Source organism: Glandiceps talaboti, chromosome 5 (assembly GCF_964340395.1).
Source record: "Glandiceps talaboti chromosome 5, keGlaTala1.1, whole genome shotgun sequence".
Classification (NCBI taxonomy): Eukaryota; Metazoa; Hemichordata; class Enteropneusta; family Spengelidae; genus Glandiceps; species Glandiceps talaboti.
Window position 1 is genome coordinate 7,053,020 of NC_135553.1, and position 18,159 is coordinate 7,071,178.

Consider the following 18,159-nt stretch of genomic DNA (forward strand, 5'->3'; position numbering starts at 1 on the left):
TTCATTCTTTGAAAAAAAAAACACCACAAAGCCTAGGCCCTATAAAATATGCAGTGACAAATGAATGCATCCACTATTGTAATATAGTCGTATTTATTTTGGTGCATGAAAAAATTGGCGGAATGGCAAGTTAGGATTTTAAGACAATGCAAAGGGGAAAGAAAACACTGCTTGTGTACATAACTTGTCCAGTCAACCCGTCGTTTTCAATGCAACTGTTGGGGACCGACACCTTTCACAAGAGCTGAATATAGAGAAATAAATGACAACTCGTAAAGTAGAGGGGGGTTTCTCTCCTCGGAAAAAAGCTGTGCGTGTATTCAGCTAAAAAAAATTGTGTGGTTCCAATGACATTCAATTTTAAAATAGGTGGGGTAGGTAGATTTTTAAGTTTATTTTATTATATTTTTTTTTTCATGTTTGAGTGTCTAGTTCAGATTTCCCATGGTCTCTGTGTTGTTTATTTCTTCCTATCAGATGTACAGCTATTATGGATGGAAGAATAGTTTTATATTGCCTTTTTAAGTTGATTTCAAGTTTCCGCACCCACTATTTCTTGCGAGACTTCACGATTTTCACGATTTTATGATTATTTTTCTCGAATACGTAAAAAAAAAGTTTAGGGTCGGCGTAAAAAACTAGGTTGGGTCGGGTAACCGGAACCAAACAACTTTTTTTATTTGGCCTTAAAAAGAAATCCTAGCGCCTAAAGACTTACGACTACACTACAGTAATGAAACCAATCAGTTTTCAAAACAGACCCTTGGATATGTTCAGTATTTAGATGGTCACTGTGAGATAACCACATCTTTGTTGAACATTACATTTACCTTTTCTCTTTTACTTTATAGTAGATAAAAGTAAAAATAAAATAAGTAAAAAATAATGCCGAAGCCTTTCGACCACGACGGGAGTCGAACCCGCAATCTTCTGATCCGAAGTCAGACGCCTTATCCATTAGGCTACGCGGCCGGCCATGAGTTACGCAAGGTGAATACAGGATTAAATAAATTGAAACAGGGAGCTTCGCTTCACAAAACGCAAATGCCGTAAAAATCTGGCTTTTTTTTTTCAATTTTCGTAGTCTTAAAAACAATGTTAATAAATAAGTTTTTGTATTTCTAACGAAAAGCTACGGTTTGAATGACAAATGACACTCGTTTTCTGTCATTACACATGTTGACACCGTCGAGGGCGCTGTTTCAATATCAGAGGTGAAGTAGGCCAAGGTGGAAGGTGAGTGTATTGTAATGTAACTTCAACAGTCAAGTACGAGTGTGGTACTTAGACCGACCGACTATTATATGTGCACAACGATAGGGAACGGTGATGTAAACTAGGTCGAGGTCGTGTCCGACCTAGATTTTCCAGATTTTCTCTCAAGTCAGCGTGTCAACGTGTGTGATTGAGTGGAACAATCTGAAATTATTGGTTTGCAATGGTTTGGGTCTCTCCTAGTCTCTCCAATTATCCATAATCGCCAATGCTTAACTCCAGACAACAGAATGTTGCGTCTTTGAGCATGGAGGTAGAATCTCATTCTACCCTAGCTGCAATAATTGTAGCGTTTGATGTGATTTTGAGGGCTTTTTCGTCTGTTTTTGTGCCTTTTTTCGTTCCGACGTTTAAACCGAATCAAACGTATAACGGTATACAAACATGTACAATTCCACTAATGCAAATGCAAATAGACGGAACCGATTCAGATCTGAATCGCAAAGTTGGGCGGACCTTTCTGCTAAATTACGCCTTACCTGGCAAAATATCGGACATTTCCTAACGCCAACATTAATTACGGAGCCCTCAAGACCAAAGAAATGTTCAGAGGTACCCCAATTCCGTCAAAATCGGCAAATGTAACAAGGCATGCAGTTTGAAACGGGCAGTATGCTGACCCCTCGCTCACGTTTTCAATGTGGTCTCGTCTATTTGCATTTGCAGAGGAATTGTAGCGTTTGATTCGGGTTAAACGTCGGAACGAAAAAAGGCACAAAAACAGACGAAAAATCGCACCAAACGCTACAATTATTGCAGCTAATTCTACCCTAGCTCTGGATTTATACGCTACGGGGCTTCGACACGTCTTCTCCTATAGTGTCGAAACCCCGTAGCGTATAAATCCAGAGCTAATTCTCTACCCCTATCTATGCTTATGGTTGGAGAGAGCATAGAATCACAAAACCATAGGGGTATAAATATAAGAAGGACTTCCATACTCTGTCAACTGATACATTTGTTCAGATACATCTAGCTGATGTCTCAAAGAACAAAGAAGCTACAAAAGAATTACAAATTATTAAACTATATAAAGTTACCCAAAATACATTGCAATAGTTTCACAGCTCAGTTGCATGGCCACAAAGAGGAATGCCAGTGTAGGAAATAATCTGCACTGGAAATATCATATTGTTAGTAATTTTATCATATTTTCCAAGCAAGCAGATGTACGCAGTAGTTGAGATTGTGTCTGCAGTGTTTTATTTTACCAATGGACACAAGAGGTACAGAGTACATTGTCACGCAAGAGTCCAATCCTGATAACAGTGCACTCTGTACTTGGATATCATAGTATTATATTGCTTATGCTAGTATTAAGTGTGGGTACAATCAGTATAAACTTGTATATAGTACAGAAATTAACGTTAAATATATTGGTAGATAAGTAGAAAATAAGAGTTTTGATTTGAAATATAAATATCATTGTGCTATTTATTTTGTGGAAAATAACTTTTCCAATGGGATTCAAAACTGAAGCAAATGAAAATAATTGTACTGAATCGGTGCCAAATTAATGCATATATATGTCTTCCAACTAATCCAGCATATGGACTGTAAGGTAACGTTGTCTCTCGTCACCGTCAAAGCAAGTCTTGATCTTTCAAGAAACGGACTGGCCTATGAGGGTGCCCTGGCACAGCTTACCATACAGACTACCCAGCATGGCATAGTGCAATTATGTGTGTTAAATATAGTATTATTTGATTTATTCTTATGAAATAAATTGATACTATATTTCAAATTAATTTTGTGTGTGACAAGTTACTAAGAAAGCTAAATGTCACATGAACTTTACCCACATGGTCAAACTAAGATTGTAAACTATAATAACTGTGCAGTCATTGGCTGTTACTACTTGTTTGTAGTCCCTGACATAAAATTTATCAGTTGGCTGTATGGTCTTTCAGTGTTTTTGCTAAGGTTGGGGAACCCCGGTAACAGAAAGGGAGAAAGGGGTAAAAATGTCAGTGTTTCCCCCCGTAGACTCTATGGTAATTTTGTTTGGGAACCCAGGTAAAATGACATGGTAACCCCAGTAGATTTTACCTTCATACCGCCCTTAGCAAAACACACTCTTTTGACAAAACCAATATGGCTGCTGCTAATACATGTATGTGTGGAGTATCCATCATTACTAGTGGTTGTACATTTTGGTGGTAACCGTAGTAACAGTGTAATTGGCACATGCAATATCGATGCACCATCCGCAATTTATGATTGAAATTCTTATTTCACTTTTCAGATACTCTTTAGCACTCAGAGAGACTGAGTGTGCTCCATAGTTTGATAAGAATGGATGGTAGGACTGATATGGAATGCAATAGTATCCAAAGAGACAGGTATGTGGCCACACAAGTATTTAAAATGTTGACTTGTAAAGGTCTGTTTAGATGGACATTTTCAGAATTCCTGAAATACGGAAATAACTTTCATGTCTTCAGTGATTTACTGCCCTGACAGTGGTGATGGGTCAGAAAGTGAGTTGGCAGAGATAATTGATTTATTGGTGAAAGTTTGGAAAGAGAAGTCGATAGTAAAGCTGATCTAATTTTTCTTTTATATTACCAGGATAAGACACCTTCTAACAAGAAATCAGTTTTATCAAATTGATCAGTTTAAAAATATGAAATTCCATTTTTGAGGGTTTGAATCATCTTCCACAAATGATCTTTCTTGATGAGTAAGTGAAAAAAAGGACAAAAAAAAATGAAATAAATTTGAAGTAGATGACCTTAATATTAAACTAAACTTTTATTTTCCAGACTTCAAAAGATAGTCCATTCTTTTAAAGACTGTAAAGTGGTGATAACTGGAGGCGGAGGTTTCTTTGGTTTATACCTTGGTCACTTACTGCATTCACTAGGCGCTAAAGTATTGTTACTTGATATAAGACAACCAATACAAGATATCCAGGATGGAATACAGTTTAGACAGGTAAATCTATGGACAAGTGTTTTTGCTAAGGTCTGGGAACCCTGGTAATGTAGACCATTGCACAGAGTGACTCTACAGTGTTTTTGCTAAGGTCTGGGAACCCTGGTAATGTAGAACATTGCACAGAGGGACTCTGCAGTGTTTTTGCTAACCCTGGTAATGTAGAACATTGCACAGAGTGACTCTGCAGTGTTTTTGCTAACCCTGGTAATGTAGAACATTGCACAGAGTGACTCTACAGTGTTTTTGCTAACCCTGGTAATGTAGAACATTGCACAGAGTGACTCTACAGTGTTTTTGCTAAGGTCTGGGAACCCTGGTAATGTAGACCATTGCACAGAGTGACTATGCAGTGTTTTTCTAAGGTCTGGGAACCCTGGTAATGTAGACCATTGCACAGAGTGACTCTGCAGTGTTTTTGCTAAGGTCTGGGAACCCTGGTAATGTAGACCATTGCACAGAGTGACTCTGCAATGTTTTTGCTAAGGTCTGGGAACCCTGGTAATGTAGAGGGAAAATCAGGTAAAATTTGCATATATTTCTATTCTCTCTAACATGATTTTGTGGAACCTTGGTAAAGCATCTGTGAAACCACCTTAATTATATCAACACGGCTAGTCAAGCTAGGGAGTTATTGTTTGGGTAATGTTAGCAATAGAAATAGATGTAGACTCCCTAGCATGTCTTGATTGCTATCTTTGTCCAATCTAGAACCACTCATCGTTTTAAACTTGGCTGGTATTTATACAGAGGAAGTACGTCTTATCAACATTTCAGAAACTCTGAAAGTAAATATTTTGTGACAGTATAGTCTAAACAATTATAAATCATCTTAACCTTAAATTATGAATTAACAAACCACATAGATTTGAAGATCTGATACTTTGGGAAATTATTTGAGAGATCACTAATCTAGAGTTTCCTGAAGATTAACATCAGAACACACTGTCAGTGTTATGTACATGTTGTGTGTATATTTGAACTTTATGTTATATCATATACGTTTATGTCAGTTTCATTCATTATGTTCTTCGTAATGTTATTGCCATATTATGACTTTGTGTTTTCTCTCACTCTAAAAAGGGTGATGTGCGTGATCGTAATTTTATATTCCAAGTGTGTGCAGGAGCTGATTGTATCTTCCACTTGGCATCCTATGGTATGTCTGGCAAAGAACAGGTAAATATTGATATCAAGCCAATTTTCTCATTCTTTTGGTTTCAAGTCAGTGTGCTCTCTAGCTGTTACATGTGTCATCTTAGGGCACAAGTCAGTAGGTAAATGAATGCAACTGTTACAGTAACTTGAATCTCAGACTAGTTTCACACTTCAGCCAGATTTTTTGAGAAGTTAGAAGTGAATGATTTAACAAAACCCAGAGACGCACGAGTGTAAGTGTGGCATGCTTGGGGTATTTGTATGAGTGCTGTAGTGTTCTTTGTCCATAGTGTAGCAAGTGTAGTGAGTGAAAGTGCAGCAGAAAACACTGCAAGCACAAGTGCAAATACTCATGAGTACCCACACTGGAACTCACATGGTATGGGGTTCTGTTATTATTGCATATGTTTATCTGAAACAAGAAATTTCTGTAAAAAATTACACTATCTGATCACACACTTTTGTGTAGAATGAATGATCGCGTCCTCATTTGCATATCATTTGCATGCAGGTATGCAATAATGTTTTTGGTATTGCAGTGTAAATACCATTAGTATGCATGTGCTTCAGTGCAAGTAATCTCTGGTACGTATGTAACAATAGCTAGGCCACATATAAAACCCAATATATGACTTTAGTGAATTGAAATGCATTTAAATTTTGCCTTTGCTGATGGAACGCTTAGACATATTAAGCGATGTCTAAGAAAATTAAAACATCCAAACTTATATTTAATGTCCTTTGTCATTCTATTTTCTCTATAGCTCAGGGGTAAAGAATTTATAGAGAGTGTGAATGTTGGCAGCACCAAAAGTATTATTGATGGTAAGTGAATTGATATGGGTTGTTAAGGGGGGGGGGGGGCAAGTACTGGTTTCTTTTACCACTGTGGTCACAGGTTTATATGAAAGGTCCAGCAGTGCTTTATTTCTAGTCTGAAAGTAAGAAGGGTGTCCATCAGTTTAACTCTACTAAAAACATGTAAGTTGATAGTAAGCATTAATGTTGGCAGTATGAAAACTATTTTTATGGCAAACAGAGGTGGTTATATATGATAGGTTTTGTTAAATCAACTTTTAAACTTTCTTTGGTGTCAGTAAACAAGTAGAATCACATTGCGGCTCATTTGCTAAATTTCAAAATTTGCCAAGGACAAAAAAAAACAACAACAACAATAATAGCTGGAAATAGTGAAAGATAATTAAAGGGCGAAAAGAGAAGAGATTATCTCAGATGATGCAATAGAACTGTATTGGCAGTAGGTATACACCCTGTGTTTAGTGAAATAATTATCTTATTAACCCCGGGATGCCATATATCAGTCTATATACAGTGGCTTACATATTCCAGTGCTGTGTTGTGTATATACCGATGCAGCTGACTTGTGCTAGAAGCTCGATTTTATAGCTAATTTTACACTAAACCTGTTGTATATATGTTTTTAATGTACACACAGCTTGCTGTACATTGGGTATCAGTAGATTGGTATATACAAGTACGCTGAATGTAGTATTTGCTGGCCAAGACATTGTCAATGGGGATGAAACTTTGCCAGTGTTACCACTAGATACGGTAAGTAAGAACATTGGCAAGAATTACAGCCCTCTTATATTGTTCGCTATCATGTAATATTAGATCAAATTAAAGAAGTTTAGACATCTGCTAACAGACCATAAACATGAACAACAACATGGCTAACTAGATATACTAGTAATTCCGTATATCATAGATCTTGGAGCAGACGTCTACTCTAAGGTCTATGCTCTTATTAATACTTTTTTATGTGAATTGAGGTACCTTGACATCTCATCCTTATAAAAGTTTATATCAATCAAAAGTTTAAGTCAAGTTGTATGTTGAGGGTGCTCAACTTGTAAAAGCATTGGCAATGCAATGCAATCAGTTCTGTGAATTTGACTTTTGAGTTTGGAAAGCCAGAGAGAGGCAACACAAGGATGTGACTTTTTAGGAATAGGCAGATCCAATTTGTTGTGTTTGGAAGTATCCATACGTACTTAATGTGGTTAAATAAATGTCACTTCATCTATATATTCAAGAGGTACAAGTGTTACTTATACATTAAGAAGTGAAAGTGATCATTGTGGGTGGAAGATACTGACCATTGTTCAGGTATTCAGTATAAAAATAGGCCGTGTGTAAGAATAGTAAGGTAGTAGGTTTTTGTGTATGACTTTGTTCCACTACAGCACAAAGACCATTACTCCAGGACCAAATCAATGGCAGAAAGACTGGTTATCAGTGCAAATGGTAAACCAATCAAAGGTGAGTTCATCTATTCTGAGTTAAGGGGCTTTGTCATTACTACAGGAATCAATGGTGAATAATTGAGTTCACGTATTCTGAGATGAGGGTATTATCATTACTACAGGAATCACTGCTGAATGACTGAGCTCATCTACTCTGAGTTAAGGGTCATTGTCGGAACTAAATAGAATGACCAAGTCTACCTATGCTGGGTTAAAGGTACTACTGTTACTACAGGAATCACTTGCAAATTACTGACTGGTTCCTATAGGTAGTTAGTGGCCATGAAAAATCCTGTGGTGTATTTGTCAGTCTGTAAGGTATGCCATGATAGGGCGCCCTCATACATCACATTCAGTCAACTCCTTGGAATGCTAGCTGATAGCCTAAGGCTTAGCATAACATGTCGCATCTTACAGACTAAATACTTGTCCGATCAGATTCAAAGTTTTGGTGTATTGAGACCTAAAAACAGTGGAGATAACATGATGAAGTGTGTTTTATTAGTATTATGTGATGGGATGTGATAAGATCTCTTCAGATCTTGGCTGCTATGTTTTACAGAAAAGTGACTCCTAAGTACTCACGGCCTTCAAATAAAACAGTCTGTCATGATATTTATGCTGTTGTATATACATATCTGCTGACTCCCATGAGGTAATGCATGTTCATAAAAGGGCCTACACTGAAAAAGTGTGACAATCATCATGTGACAATGATGTGAAACCAATAAATGACTGTCCTGAGCCCAAATTTTACAAAAATGTGTTTATTTCCTGGAGTAGTGTTTCCCTTTTAATAATGAAAAGGAGAGAAGTGTGCACTAATGTGACAAAAACACCTGACAGAACATGTTGATTTTGTGATCATTCTGTAGGAGGGGGACAGCTTTGTACATGTGCAATAAGACCACCTGGTATTTATGGACTAGGTGAAACAAGACATTTTCCAAGGATTGTGGTGAGTTTAAAAACCATGATTCAATGAATTGTGATGATGTTGATGATTTACATATAGATGTGTAGGAATTCACAGGCTTGTATTTATGGAATTAAATGGGTTTTGATCTGTTCTGACGATACAATAATTAACTGAATTTCTTACATTTTCTTTTGCTCACTTATTTCTCATTGAAAGATCTGTTAAGCTTCTTTCATTGGCATGCATTTGTTTGAGACAAAACCAGTCAGAGTGTAATAGAATAAAAGAACCAATCAGTGTCTTTGTTTACATGCTTAGATATGCCAAAGGACCAATGAAATGTCTTTGTTTACATGCTGGGATATGACTGAGGACCAATGAAATGTTTTGTTTCATTCATGTCATTAGGAAATGATGGAGACAGGAGTTATGATGTTTACTATTGGTGGACCTGACATATTGATAGAGTGGGTGCATGTTGATAATTTAGCAGCTGGTCATATTTTAGCAGCTGAATCTCTGTCAGAGGAAAAAGAGCACAAATCAGTAGGTATTATTTTGACAATCAAAATGGTTCGATCTTATTTTATCACTCAATTATCACATTTCGTGCTGCTATAGAGTCCATCTTGTCACGTCTCTGAATCTAGATATTTGAAAAAAGATATAATTGAAAAGCAAGTACATATATTGCATTTTTAGCACAGCTGAACTAATGGTCAGTTGTGCTACAGTTGTGGTAAAGTGTGTGTGCGTGCGTGTGTGCTTGTGTGTGTGTGTGTGTGTGTGTGTGTGTGTGTGTGTGTGTGTGTGTGTCTGTCCTGTACAAGTGTGTGTGTGTGTGTGTGTGTGTGTGTGTGTGTGTGTGTGTGTGTGTGTGTGTGTGTGTGTGTGTGTGTGTGTGTGTGTGTGTGTGTGTGTGTGTCAAAGTCTCCACAGCTGATTGTTATGATATTTGATGGGATGTTATTTTTAGCGTCTAACTTTGTAATTATCACATATTATTCACCAGGTTATGTTTTACAAATTAAAAACAATAATCCTCTGTTTTGTCTTCTGCTGCTAGGCAGGTGAAGTGTATTTTATATCGGATGGAAACCCAGTAAATCAGTTTGAATGGATAAAGCCATTATACCGTGGACTAGGTCTGACAGTACCCTTTATATCTGTACCATACATATTTATGTATTGTGTTGGTAAGTACACTTAGTTTCTTTTCACCTACACTTGCCTAGACTGATAGATCCATCATTGTTGGTGCTACTGTTAACCATTAGGGAAACACTGACTGATTAAAGGAGTGTACATAACAACCAATTATTCAGTCTATTACTGGCCTTTATCGGTGTTGTACTTCCATCACATTTACAGAAATAGTTGTGAGCAGTGTGTTCTCTAACGACCTCTAAATGCATGTTTAAAAACAGTCCTAGAAGTAAAAGTAGTTAAAACAGCCATTTTAAGCAAGGGTTCCCTGTCAGTGTTTATATGGCTATGCCAGCATTTGAAATAAATACATGTATGTGGCTAATTAGATGGGCTAGCAACCAACGCAATGCAAAAACTATGCATGTGTGTCTTCAGGAAATGACTGATCTAGAGACTAGAGTATGTGTGTTTTGAATATACTGTAACTTTGAAATCTTGCATTGTAGAATGAGAAAGTAGTGGTTGAGTAGTATATGTGTTAGTTGTCTATCATAAACACACTTTGGTTTACTGTTATATTTTTCAGGATTTCTTGTAGAATGGATTCATTTCATAGTAAGGCCTTTCTACAACTTTCAGCCACTTATAACTCGTACAGAGGTAAGACAGTACAGCAAGACAAACAATTAAATAGTTTGAACACTAGGAGTGCTGTTACATTTTTCAGAATTTCTTTTAGAAAAGACTCATTTCATTCAGTCGCTTATAGCTTGTAAAGAGTTAAAGACAACACAGCATTGTCCAATCAGCAGAAAGACAAACGGTTGTACAGTCTGGCCACCAGGAGGGTTGTTATATTTTTAGGATTCCTTGCAAACAGCACACCTAGTGGCCAAATCATGAAATCTTTTGTCTTTTGTATCATCAGAATGTAAGTTGATTGACATCAACGGGTTTTGTTTAAGTGCATGCTTCTTAACTATGATACAATATTTGGAGGAATGTGATTTTAGTTTTCACAATATTCTGAAAAGATGATTATTCTCATCACTATTATAGTGTAATTTGTACTTTACGCCTGTACACCTGTCTTGGATGACAGCAATGTTAACTCATGTTAACTGTTTTTTGATATGTCAGATGAAAAGTATGCTTTGATTTGTGAGAACGCTTCATGAGAAAAATAGAGAGGTGCAAAGTGTAGAAGTTTACTCAAGACACAAACCCAAATTTGACTCCTATTGGTTAGTTATCTGATTTGTGCCCTTGGGGGTCCCATGCTACAAAAACCAGTAGCAACTAGGAATACTCAAACAAACCTCAAAACAAAGTTACACAATTTACAAAAAACTTTTGCCTCAAATGAAATCTGACGTCGTCCAAATAAACCATATACAACATTTGGGTTGGAACTTGAGATGTATAGAGCTTTCACCGAGATGCACCACATCTTGTGTGAACCAACAAACAAAAAGCACTTCACACTAAGATATGCATATCTGACAAGAACTGCAATACATCCTTTTTGCCTTGTTTCTGTATTTTACAGTTATTCCAAGTTGGAGTTACACACTACTTCAATTTAGACAAGGCAGCAAAGCATCTTGGGTACCAACCATTACCTCATGACATCACAGACATCGTCGAAGATTTCAAGAAAAGACAACTTGCCAAGAAACTTCAAAAGCAGACATCGTCACTGTCATACTGGCTTGTTAATGTTATACTCGCTGTAATGTTTTCATCTGTACTTCTCTCCTTTTTACCCGTTGTGACTACATGAACTTGACCTTTGTACTCCCAGGTATAAATTAACAAATATAGCAATAACTTTCATTTAAAATGTTCATATATTTTATGAATTTTTAAACTCTAATGATAAGCACCAATTGTATGATTTCTGTTTAAATCAGAATTGATATTCTTAAAGTAAATTTGATGTAAAAGTGTAAAATATTTGAATGTAGATGGAATTTATATTTGGTATTAATATTGACCTGAATCGGATCATTCAACTGGAACATTTACATCTGCCAAAACATTACTTATGATTAGGAATACATTTATAAGAGGAAATATTGTAAAAAAAAATTTTTGAAATTGATAGATATTTTCCAGTTATATAAAATCTTTTAAAGAACTTCAATGAAGAGTTGCAAATTAGGATATACAGTGATATTGAAATGTAGGGCTTTATGGAAACACTGTGATTATGTGTAAAACATTTTTAGAAAGTAGTAGTGTGAGTGTCATAAAGTATAAATCTGAAATGATATGAAATGTGAAATTACTGATTTATGACATCAACAGGGTGGCTGTCAGGAAAACTTGTTCACCTCTGTGTATGACATAAACAGGGCATCAAGTCAAGAGAAGTTTTTATTACTGTATGTATCATTTGTATGACTGCAAGGTCAAAATCATGACTCCATGTCGGATTTTTTTAGTCGTATTCTTCAAAATACTGATATTGTGCAATACTATGACTTAATCCTGTGATGTGTGAGTGTAAGTGTGGCATACTTGGGCAATTTGCACGACAGCTTGTAGTGTTTCTTCCATCAGAATGAAAGTACAGCAGAAAACATGTCATGCACAAATGCAAATATCCCCCAAGTACCCATACTGGAACTCAAGCTAAATGGAGTTCTCATGTTATTAAATATGATTCTCCAAAACAGTAAATTTCTGTAAAAATCATACTATGTGATTGCGTGATTTAGTACGCATGGATACTACTAGTATATGCGCACACAGCTGCAAGTAATCACTGGTACATATGTAGTAAAACTGAACACTAAAAGAATTACACTGAAATCTGATTTTCTCTTAATGTGGGTATAAGATGTTTTTTTTTTACTGTGTCATTCAAGACACATGTATATCATGTTATATTTATGCTGTGTACAAAATATAATTATATGAAATAAATATTAATTATGAAATAAAATCGACATGGAATTGAAATAAATTGTACATCTAACTTGTCAACTGTATTTGTTATTTGTGATCATTTATATGATAGTAAAGTTTTCTGTAACAAGATAAGATGCAAATTTGACTTGGTTGCCCTCATCCTCGTGTAATTTCACGTGTCGTGGTATTAGATTAAGCTTTTGTTCCAAACACAAACTTGAAAATTTCAGGTACCAATTTTCAACTTTGTGTTTGGAACTAAAGCTTACTGTAATACAGATTCCAAATGTCTTGGGAAAAATGCAATAGCAGCAGGTGTGGACTTGTCATGATATGGTTGTCTTAGAGTGAAACTGCCTGTAGGTCTTGTTTTTTTTTTTATATATACACTTTTTTGAAAATTATCAAAGGACGAGACAGGGGTATAAAAGGGCCTTAACTTCATGGGGTTTATCAAACTTGAATGTGTACAGTGAACAACACAGTGATTCCTCTAAGAAAATCCATGACAACAATGAGCAGCTGGTGATATTGATAATAAATTTTGTAAGTATGGATGTGTGAATGTCTTGGGAATGTGTGTTTTGTTACAGAAAGTTGATATTTGTACATGGTATATACAACTTTGGACAAACATGATCAGACTGGGACTTGTTCGTTACTTGTACTGAAAATCCATTACTATTCATTATTCAAAATTCAGAAGTTAATGTACTAATGACAACCAGACTGGTGGCCAGCTCAGCCTTTAACAAAGATGACCCGGTATTTCCTCTACTTTCAGCAAATAGATATTTGCTCATTTATTGTGATCAATCAATATCATTGAATAAATCCACCTGATAAACAGTCAGATTTGAAAAATAACATCAATGCTATGAATAAGTCTCTGACTGTATTTACTACTTTATCAATATCATATTGCATATTATTATATAAAAGGTACATGAACAATTTCAAATCATGTCAAGTTAAAATTGACATGTCTCTGAACCCGTTAAAACCTAAACTTTATCCATGTGACTTAATGTATGCTAATACATGCAAATACATGCAAATATATGCTAATCTGATCACATAGGGTTGACGATGAATACAAGCATCAATTGAAATATTCAAATCTGGTGATGCAATGATTAATGACTACAGAAGTTAAACTTCAACCATAAAAGTTAACAGGGTTTGTACAAGAAGAGCTTGTTCGGATTGAAAAAAGTCGGTGCTCCACACATTGGGGTAGCAAAGTATGTGAAGAACCATCCAAGATGATATTTTACATAGAGAATAGCATACTAGAAGAGATACAATATTTCAGGCTGAAATATACATGACAGATTTGAAAACTTTAATTGGGCTGAATCTCAAGTCATGACAATGTGTACTACAAGAATGATAATGAAAGTAGGACAGTTCATGCAACAAAACCTCAAACTAAATATTTCACAACTTACTGATTCTTAACTTGGCCTTTTTAAAAAAAAAAATTTTTATTCTTATTTATTTACAATTCCTTAAAGTGATCACCCTAGTTATTCTTACACTGTAGAAACTAGCTTTATCATATCAGAGATGAATTTATCAGCTTTGTACGATTTTCTTCAAACTTTCATAAGTTGTGTAACTGTACGTAATCCTCATGTATCGTCCAAACCCGAGAAACTGATATTTGTTCTCGTATATACGCAATGTTTATACGAGACTCCATCAGTGATCATAACACAACACTTTTGGTTAATAACTCATGTGTACTCAGCTGACTTTGGACTTGAATCATCCTACAAAATTCAAACTTGTCAAAAAATCATATATACATAGATTTTAAATAATTTTTCAAAGAAATCAAACATATCAAATAGAGGGAAGGCAACAAACACTAACGAAGATGTTACAACACTTTTACAATGCAACTACTGTAAATGTCTATCATTTCCCACTCTTCTTTGGAACACTTGACATTCCATATAGTCAATTTCAAACACTTGACTTCCCATATAGTCAATTTCAAACACTTGACTTCCCATATAGTCAATTTCAAACACTTTACTTTCCATATAGTCAATTTCAAACTCTTGACTTCCCATATAGTTAATTTCAAACACTTTACTTTCCTTTAGTCAAATTCAAACACTTTACTTTCCATTTTGTCAATTTCAAACACTTTACTTTACATTTTGTCAATGTCAAACACTTTACTTTACATTTTGTCAATTTCAAACACTTTACTTTCCATTTTGTCAATTTCAAACACTTGACTTTCCATTTCCTCAATTTCAATCACTTTCCTTTCCTTTAGTCAGTTTCAAACACTTTACTTTCCATTTTGTCAATTTCAAACACTTTACTTTCCAATTAGTTAATTTCAAACACTTGACTTTCCAATTAGTCAATTTCAAACACTTTTCCATTGTGTCAATTTCAAACACTTGACTTTCCAATTAGCTAATTTCAAACACTTGACTTTCCAATTAGGCAATTTCAAACACTTCACTTTCCATTGTGTCAATTTCAAACACTTTACTTTCCAAATAGTCAATTTCAAACACTTGACTTTCCATTGTGTCAATTTCAAACACTTGACTTTCCAATTAGTCAATTTCAAACACTTGACTTTCCAATTAGTCAATTTCAAACACTTGACTTTCCAATTAGTCAATTTAAAAAAAACCCCATGGATGTTGAGACTATTACATGTAACCACCATCACCTTTCTATCCCTACCACATTAAACTACACGAAATGATGAAAACAACAAATCATATACACAGCTTCTAAATGAACAACATATTGAAATCCTACAACACTTCATGCTACACAACTCAAAGGTCTGTACTAGGTCACTTCTACTAAAAGAAAAATTTGGCTGTTCAACATTATCACCAACCATTTTGATCAACATTAGTATTGTAATACTAGTACCTGTCAGAGTGAGTCAAAATATTTATTCTCTCTGAGAAAAATTTGACAAGATAAAAGATGGTTTTGTGTTATATTTGCCAACCAAAGAAACAGTGTGATCTGATAACATACATGTACAATGTACACACCTTTCTGGACATGATGTATCTATTTGTATTCTGACCACACATATTTTCTTTTTTCATTTTGTGCAGTAGCGCTATTCTCAGTTTTACATACAAATGTTATCATTGCTGTTAAAGGGGCAACCCAGAGTTTATGGGATGAAGATTATTTACAGGAGACATAGTGACTATTCTGTTGTTTTAGAATGTTACTTAAATAAATAGCCCTACGTAGTGGAACAATTAATTATCACACCTTAAAATAATCCTGTCTGACTAGCCCCTTTTAACTGCCATTGCAATCTTTGTATAACTGTATAGCAGTCAAATATGCCCTGAATTGTACAAACTGCTACCATGCATCATTGTGAACAACAGCTTCTTTTATGGCATCATCCAAGATGTACCACAGTTATTTCGCAGTGCCGCAGAAGAAACAACTCTGGTTTGTGAGAATGCTACCATGTAATTAGTAACTATAATAATAGTTATCACAATGACTTAATTCTCAAAGTCTTTGCTTGAGTGTACTCTTATTTCTGTTATATGTACCCAGTCTTTACCATATTTGTAAGATTGTTCAGTTAGAAAAGCCCGACATTCATTTTCATAATTACACTGAGAAGTAATTTTGCGGTCATTCCAGCTTGATTCACCATAAAAGACTTGCTCAAGAAAGTACCCTGTCTCCTATAGTATGATTTAAAAGCACCATGATACAACTATTATACTACAGCACCTGTCATGGTACAATCCTGATATACTATTTGGGAAGTATACAATCCTTACTGCATCCTTCATACAACAATCATATCCTATCAGGTACCAATTTCTACCACTGGATCATCACTTCATAGTTTCGTTTTAGTCCGCAATTTAGACCAAAGGAGTCTTGTGTATGTTACAAACTGTGTATGTTTGCTAGTTGGAGAATCTGCTTGTTTGCAAACTGTATATATATGACCACATGTACCAATTGTGAAAATCAATATTTCAAGAAATATGCAGCATAAATATCAGTAAAATGGTATTGGTAAAAGACCTACATGCATTCTGTCACCGTCTCAATTCCTATCTATATTATCACTTTCAAATTTTCAGAGACTGTTATTCTCGATCTCATTTTACAGTGAACCTTCAATTACTGTGTTGAAGTTCTATTTCTGAAAGGGGTGAGAAATCAAGTGACTTGATCTGTTTGTTCTTTAGCACACTTCCCATGTGAGTGACTAATGGTGTTTTATGACCAATGTGGTGGAAACTAGGCATACCCTGTGTATGTATTGTGAAATATTACAGATACGTTATTATGTACATTAAGATATCCGTGTCTGGATTGAGTGTGGTTCTGACAACAGAAAGAACCTCACAGCATACTTCCCTTTAGCCAAACAACCATGCCATTGTGTGTGAGGAAATCATTTGCCAATGTGCTCTTGTACAAAAAAACGGCATACATTAATATTTTTATTTATTTATTTATTTATTTATTTATTTATTTATTCATTTATAATCGTAATGAGTCATACTAGGCATGTATTGGTCTGTGTACATTGTATGTAATCAGAACACTTTCTGGCATTCAAACAACCTCTTATAAAATACATGAAAACTCATATACACATACATGTACATGTACTAAACTGCAAATTTCTCAGGTGCCATCGGTGATTTCTTTGACGAATACTTATTCTATGTGTTCACGTTCTTGGCTTTCAGAATAGTGGTAGTGGTTCTTCATTGTTTTTAATGAGCACAAACTCTCCTTTGCAAACATTTATACACACTATATCTGTTGACCTTGACCTCATAACACCAAGGTCACGTGTTCAATGTAACTAAATTGTACATGTACACAACAAATAGTCAGTTTAATACCAGGAATTTTTCTACAGGTTAGGGTATTCCTAGTTTCCAAGATATATTTATAAATTTCATAGAGTTTGGGGTGGTTGCCATAGTAATTCAAGTAAAATCTTATGAATCAGGTAATAATACCACAAGGTGATCTCATATTTTCAAAATTCATGTTATGAGTTTTGATGGTATGGTATGGTAACTTAGCCAACACTGGTGATACTGATGAACTTGGCAGGAAGAAGATAAAAGGGCCAAAAATGTGGTGTGCATAGACATGTTTGATGCATGAAATGTGAAGGGTACAAATATATATCTGTATCTGAGAAAACATACAAGTATACACAGATGCCACATGGTCTGGTAAATATATATCAAATGTGAGAATATACAGAAAGCTGCGGATGAGATATCTCGAGAATACATTGTTAACTAATACATTTACCTGCAACACTGAACAAGTGCAGTGGTACTAGGTGAACTGACTGATCTCAGATTTGTACATGAGATGGACCAGACAACATAGGGACATCTATGGAAGAGCAGTTGGTTAGGAACTACATGTATGTACACTGAATGGCCTAAATATGTGTAAATCTGATTGAGATAGCTGCAGCATATACATGACTAAAGAAGACACAGGTTCAAAGTGGCACAAGCT

The 18,159-nt window shown here is 35.3% G+C and overlaps 1 protein-coding gene and 1 non-coding gene across 2 annotated transcripts; one reads left to right on the forward strand and one right to left on the reverse strand.

Annotated features, from left to right (window-relative positions):
• Window positions 1–899: 899 nt before the first annotated feature.
• Trnar-ucg (transfer RNA arginine (anticodon UCG)) lies at window positions 900–972 on the reverse strand. Its single transcript has one exon. It is a non-coding gene; the product is annotated as a tRNA-Arg (tRNA).
• Window positions 973–3,518: 2,546 nt separating this feature from the next.
• LOC144435879 (short-chain dehydrogenase/reductase family 42E member 1-like) lies at window positions 3,519–11,488 on the forward strand. The gene is made up of 11 exons (XM_078124518.1): window positions 3,519–3,617; window positions 4,041–4,212; window positions 5,296–5,391; window positions 6,135–6,195; window positions 6,827–6,942; window positions 7,578–7,653; window positions 8,513–8,595; window positions 8,965–9,102; window positions 9,623–9,752; window positions 10,292–10,365; window positions 11,255–11,488. Exons 1-11 carry the CDS (start codon window positions 3,571–3,573, stop codon window positions 11,486–11,488), a joined length of 1,227 nt encoding a protein of 408 aa, XP_077980644.1. The 5' UTR covers window positions 3,519–3,570.
• Window positions 11,489–18,159: the final 6,671 nt, after the last annotated feature.